The sequence below is a fragment of the Galeopterus variegatus genome, unplaced genomic scaffold (genome assembly GCF_000696425.1).
Source record: "Galeopterus variegatus unplaced genomic scaffold, G_variegatus-3.0.2 Scaffold12265, whole genome shotgun sequence".
Classification (NCBI taxonomy): Eukaryota; Metazoa; Chordata; class Mammalia; order Dermoptera; family Cynocephalidae; genus Galeopterus; species Galeopterus variegatus.
This window is the reverse complement of record NW_007738376.1, coordinates 16,320-23,338: the sequence shown is the minus strand read 5'-3', so window position 1 is coordinate 23,338 and position 7,019 is coordinate 16,320. Positions and strand designations below refer to the sequence as shown.

Here is a 7,019-nt window from a genome sequence, read left to right as displayed (position 1 = left end):
AATTTTCGGGAGAGAGACGAGGGTTGGAAGCCTGACAGCTTTTGTGTTAATCACCATGCTCCCGCTGAAAGCTGTGTGTCTCTCTCATAATAACGTGTTACCTTTGTGACCATACAGAGTGCTGAAGAAGAGCAATTTATTGTAAATACATGAGCCTTTTAAAAGTTGAGTGCACACCAACCAAAGTCATTACCACGTGACTTGAAAAATGATACCATCCAATCAGACAGATGTATGCATGTCTGTGCATATAAAATAGGGATATATAACTGTAAATATCTATCACGTGTACATATGTACTACAGGTTTCATATATAAATACAGAGTGATAAAAATACACACACAAACAGACAGATGTATGCATGTCTGTGCATATAAAATAGGGATATATAACTGTAAATATCTATCACATGTGTACATATGTACTACAGGTTTCATATATAAATACAGAGTGATAAAAATACACACACAAACAATATGCTATGTAATGTATAGTGTATTAATATAATAAAATAGACTATATTGTATAGATTTACATACTGTGACTATTTTCAACTGAGCTGACTCCACGGGAAACTTGTTTCAGCACTTCAATTTAAAGAAACAAAATTTGGTGTGTATAATCTGCACAGGTCATTAGTATGTAACCTAAAGTATCCTAGAATTTTAAAGCAGTTATACAGAATAAAGACAGGGCCATAGTGTGTCACACACACTGATTAACTCATAGCTTTCAAAATATTGGCACTTCAGGTGAAAAAGTCCATCCAGTCCTACACCAGCAGGTTCGCAAGCAGGACGGTGTCGTGTTTTCCTGCTCTAGTCACTAGTGGTTTACCTCTTTACTAGCACATCTTCACAATTTGAGAAGAAAGGCAACAGGACACAACAGGAGGAACAATACACAGAGCCCTGGATTCTAATCAAAACTCTCCCACCAACTAGCAAAATAATTCTAGGAACTTGGTGTCAAAAATCCTAAAATGAGATCATGAACAAGAAACTTTTGAAAATTATAAAGTATAATATAATCATAAAGCAGCTCTTTCATCCTGTTAATAACCAGTTGTGTTTCCTTTGCAAAGTTCCTAAATGTCACAGTGGGAGGAACTTGGGTTCAGACACAGTAACCCAAAACAGACAAGGAACTCTTGTTACATCATGAGAGAATTGACTATTTGTGTTTAAAATAATATTTGTGTAAAAGATATTTAAATAGTTCTAGAATTCAATTTCTATAATGCTATTTCAAAAAGAACTACATACAGCAGATTTTATTATAATAAGTTTTTGAACCTATAAAAATGGATTTTCCCCCTTTAATACACGAAATGTTTAAGCCATTACAGGCAAAGTCAACCCCTCCCTCCAAAGGGAGCTAAAAATTTTATAAATAAAATAGAACTCAAACCTGGCAAAGAATTGGCAGTCTCAGTACCTACCTTCTTTTTTAACCCAGGTCAAATCAAAGATTTGGATAACTTTTCCTGACCCCGATTCCATAAATTGTAATTTTAATGGACTATACAAGAAGTGATGTCTGTGTCTGGCCACAGCAATACCAGGGAAACAAGAAGACATCTGTCATCTTTATTGTCCTGTGCTCTGCAGCCAGCTGAGGAATGTCCCCATCAGAGGAGCAAGTGGGCAGGCAGGCACGGGCGGTGTCACCCCGCAGCACAGCCACCTCCTTTGGGCATCACATTCCGACTTTGCTCCACAGTAAAATGCAGTACATGCAGCAGCACAGGCCGCTTTTCTTAGGGTAGGAAAAGAATGAACTCAGTTAAAGTGGTTGACATTTTTCTCATTTTTGAGATGTCACATTTTGCATTATTCTTTTTATTTCTGGGAGAAGGGAAACTTTGTAATTCTGTGTAAGTTCTCATAATACCACAGCACAAGCAAAAATATAAGAGTCGAATTCTTCTAAACTCATGAATGCTAAGAAAAGTTTGAATTCTGCTCTCCCAAAGGGACACTACATTTCAGTCAAATTGTGAAAATATCACCTGACTTGGCCCCTAGGAACTGCTAGAATGGGGAGACATGGGTGGCCCGAATTCCGAATTCAGGGGCCAGCCTCGCAGGAGGCTATGCGTGGTCTGGGTCCTCCTATTTGCAGGGGCCTGCCTGTCTCTTTCCCTTCTGTGTCCTAGGAGCTGTGCTTAGGTCCCCCACCTGATGGCTGCTGTATCAGTCACCATTTTACAAAAGCAAAAGAAATGCCAAATAAGAAAAGGCAACTTGTAAAGGACAATGAAGAGCTATCTGCTCCCGCCGCTGGTTCCCCAACCAGCCTGCAGCGCTGCGTAGACCAGCACATGTTTAAAGCCACCACGTCATTCTGTCCAAGTGAATGTCCACTGTGCCCAGCTCTGCTACAAACGCAGTTTGAATCAGTATATAAGTACTACTTTGCCATTATTCTTAACCCATTAGAGCCAAACACATGTGAAATGTAAAGGTATGATTTTATGAAAACTCACATTTGAAAATATTTGTTTCCCTCATTTTCTGTGTATCAGAAATATTCAGTTGATTGTAGTAACTAAGATTGGTCTCTTCTGTGAATCAAAGGTATATTACCTATTGGGCAGGAAAGACGGCCTTTTTCTACCTGCTTAATTTCTAAACACAAAACAAGCAGTGATCACAGCTTATGGCAAAACGTGGGTGGGTTTTGATTCAGTAGAATTTTTCATCTCAAATATTCACCGTCTACTAGTAAAAGGCAATGACACAGATTCTTTTACAATTATAGGCTCATCCACTACGAGGAGGAGAAACTCCCGCTAGATGAAGTACTCTGATGTTTTCCTTCAATACACAAGGAGCACAAAGAGACTGTAGTCCATAGAATAGAAGGGAATTAACTGTTAATTTTTAAAAATTCTGCGAAACAAATACCTAAGTGTGATCCAGATGAAATATGAAAGCACTGCCTGGGAAAACAAAACTCAAAATGAACAATGTCGAAGTTGCTGATACATTTACCATTTTAGGAATTAAAGCAGGGATTCTCAACCAAGTCAATGTCTTGCGACATCTGCGGTTATTTTTGGTTGTCATGCTTGGGTGGACAGAGGCCAGGGAAGCTGGCTAAATATCCTACGACGTACAGGAGAGCCCCCTAACGACAAAGAATGATCCAACCCATACATCAACAGTGGCAAGGGTGAGAAACCCTGAATTAAAGGTCATACCCCATTGTGGGTTTCACACGTTCATTCACTCACTCATTCACTCAATCAGCAGAGCGCTGTCAAACACCCCGCGTGCTGTGCCGGGCTCAAGGACAGCAGGTGCAGCAATAAAAAACCACCAGGCCGAGCTCTGAATCCAGGGCTAGTCAATTAAAATGCAAGCATAAGTGGCTACTGGGATTTCAGAAGACTGAGAGCTGGTGCACTCTGGGTGTGGGACGCAGAAGTCAAGTCCTGAGAGGTGGGCGAGGCAGGTGGTGGACAGTTAAGAGGGAACAGCACGTGGGCCCCATGAGAGGGAAGGAGGCCACGGGACCTCTCAGGTCTGGGGCCACCAACTAAACATTTTCAGGGACAGACACTATGACAGGTGTCAACAAACTCTGTGGCTGGGTGTCCCCAAACTGACTCAGGCTTACGGGTGTGCCCATAGATCTGGAAAGAAAGAAGAGGAAAAGGAAGAGGCAAAGTGCCAGAAGGAAGATAAAGACAAGATGAAAAAGGAGAGGAAAGGCAAAAGGAAGAAGAAATCGTGGGGAGAGCTAGATGATCAGCCAGTGTGGGACCCCCTGCAAGGCACAGGTGTCACTAGGCAAGGGACAGCGCTGGCATTGGAGCCACAGAAAAGAGGCCAGGGCCTTTTAGCACTGGATATTGCTAGTTGAAAGAAAGTCAGTCATTTTTTCCATACCTCCCCCTCCAGCCCATGTAAATCTGAATCCCTACTCTCATTTCTCAGTGCAGGGGTCTCATGTGAAGGACTGTGGCTGCTCCCTGAGCTCTGGCAAGGAAACTGAGGACAAGAGCACAGGATTACATCCCCACGGGGAGACGTGAATGTCACAGGGAGGGAAAAGAGCAGCACTGAGAAAGCAGCCTTGCTATGGTCTCATACGCAATGTCTACAACTCAGAAAGAAGGTTACAAAGGTCCCTATGCATGTTTTTAAAACATTATTTACTTTTTTTTTTATTCTGGGGGTATTCTAAGACACCATATCCTGATTCTCTGCAACCTGGAGCTATCTTTAAATCTTCTTGCCTCTCTGATCATTTAGGCTCAGAAAGAAGGTTACAAAGGTCCCTATGCATGTTTTTAAAACATTATTTACTTTTTTTTTATTCTGGGGGTATTCTAAGACACCATATCCTGATTCTCTGCAACCTGGAGCTATCTTTAAATCTTCTTGCCTCTCTGATCATTTAGCTCAGATAATTTTCTGATATTAAATATCTTTTGGTAAATAGCCTTCTTCAATTTCTGCTTTTCTTTTTTCCCCTTTTTCTCCAAGTGTTTTTCTGGCTAAGACTGCATCTTCTTCCTTCTTCTCTTCCCACTTCCTAGTTCTTTATTCAGTTTTGGGAATCCCAAAGACTAAATTGGCTGAGACCTGCCTCAGTATCTGACTCTCAAGACTGTCCACTTATAAATGGAATTATGCCCTATATGAGACTAGCTTCTTTCACTCATCATCAGTAATTTCACTCATCAGTAGTTTTCCTTTTCTACCACTGAATAGTATTCTATTGTAAGCTGTATTGCAGTTTATTCATTTACTTATTGAAAGACACTCAGATTGCTTACAGATTTGGCAACTATTAATAAAGCTGCTATAAACAAATAAACAAATAAGAAAGGCAGAGAAGCAAGCAATGAAATTGGGTACAATAAAGTGCATAACACCCTTTTATAAATAGAGATAGTGGAACCATCTTTTGCCAGTGTTCTCTCCATGTGCTATACTCTTCCCCAAACTCTTGGCCCTGGGACCAATTTTGCACAGCAAGCCCTCTTCGCTACTCTGCGTGTATCTGCTTTCTTCTTTACCCCAAAGTATAATTCACCATTGGAAAAGCCCAAGCTCCAATGGAGTAAGAAGATCACTAACAGAAATAGAAGTGTTAAGCCTGGGTATCAGCTGCAGGAGAATCTCCTCAAGATGACCGTGTACGATTTCCTCAAAGACACACAGACTTCCTAGGAAGGCAGAGTCACGCCTCTCATTGAGGCAGCCAACTGTGTAAAAGTAGGCCTGCGTGTGCATGGTTGCTCAAGAAATGCATTTCCAATCATAGATATAAACTCTTCTTTCCACAGGATCTCTGGGATGTAGATTTTATTATGAAAAGGGAGAAAATTTATTATAAAGGATATGTTAAAATAAGTCATAATGAATAAATATTAAATTATATTTGGTATACTAATTTTATGTATCATATAGTCACTTACTCCAGTTAGACATAAAATATTAAAAGGGGAAATTAAAATATTTTTTAAATGCATGCCCCTATATTTTCAAATAATATCATAATCCATTTCATATCTTAGTCTAACTGACTGAACATTTAAATTAGTTCTGATCTTATGCTCTGATTCCTTTATGAAAACAATAGATTGCCTGGGTAACTTTATTTTATCACTAAAAACTTGAGAATTTACTGTATAGAAATTTTGAATCTGGATTTTTTCACTTTGCATGGCATCGTAGTCAGGAATACCCTTCATATCAAAATGCTTTCTAGGCCGTCCTTTAGAACAGGGTGGTGAGGGCCACTCACAACCACACCCTTCTTACCTGTGATTTGCCCTTGCTGTAACAGGCCTTCTTGGTAGCGTCATCACACTCCCACTCCACAGCCTGTAGAAAACACCAAAACAACAGCAACTATTACGGCTTTGACTGAACGAAAGAGAAAAGAAGATAAGGCAGCGGTAACCAGATTAGGAAATATGGGTACAGTCTAGCACCAACATTTTCATACTATATAGAATTTATACCGACTACATGAAACGCAGTCATGGGCTTATATTTAGCTCTAAAATTATGGCATTTTAAAGAATTTGTCCCCTGATTACTTGCTTTTCTTTGGTGGCTGGCTGGTACAGGGATCAAACCCTGGACCTTCGTGTTATCAGCACCATGCTACAACCAATGGAGCTAACCAATCAGCTTCTGTATTTGCTTTTAAGTAGTAATAATGTCACACTTAGATCTATTCGCTCTTAGACAAGTGCAATGAGATGGTGACAATGGCATTGATTGCAAAAACTATCACTTCAGTGAAACCACAGAATCGATCTAGAGGAGGCTGAAAGAGAGGCCTTGAAATAAAATAATCTAAACATTCATTTAAACATTTATATTTTACATTAACAGTATATCATTTATCAATATTCATAGATAACAAAATAAACATGATTTTGTATATCCTTACTACCAAGATGCCTATAAAAATGATTAACAGTCAATAAATAAATAGTTCATGCAAAGAGCACAGCTACAATTCCCCCTTATACCAGTCATTTTCCTACTATTAATAGTTCTGACAAAATATTTAGAGCCACAGCTATTAAATATTTCTTCTCAAAATATCAAACACATGCTGATCAATCTGATATGCGTACTTTCAAATCTCACGCTAACTCACCAACAGAATATGTGATTAGTTAAGATATTAGAGGACACTTGCTTCACAGGAAGAAAGGATGCCTACAAACATTAATGGCCTAGATACTGGGACTGTGAATCATCATCGCAGCACTCTTCACAATAGCCAAGAGCTGGAATCAGCCCAAATGTCCATCATCGGATGAGTGGATACGGAAAATGTGGCATATCTACACAATGGAATACTACTCAGCTATAAAAACGAATGAAATACTGCCATTTGCAACAACATGGATGGACCTTGAAAGAATAATATTAAGAGAAACGAGTCAGGCAGAGAAAAAGAAATACCACATGTTCTCACTTATTGGTGGGAGCTAAAAAAAAAAAAAAAAAACAAATTAATCCACCCACATACACACACA

At 39.5% G+C, this 7,019-nt stretch overlaps 1 protein-coding gene across 1 annotated transcript in view; it reads right to left on the bottom strand.

The window, feature by feature from the left end:
- LOC103611021 (semaphorin-5A-like) overlaps positions 1–5,871 on the bottom strand; it is a gene marked incomplete at its 5' end in the record, with an annotated part of 15,135 nt that extends 9,264 nt beyond the window's left edge. Inside the window, one exon of the mRNA XM_008595065.1 lies at positions 5,782–5,871. Within this exon, the coding sequence (XP_008593287.1) occupies positions 5,782–5,871 (90 nt within the window). The remainder of the gene's footprint in view (positions 1–5,781) is intronic.
- Positions 5,872–7,019: the final 1,148 nt, after the last annotated feature.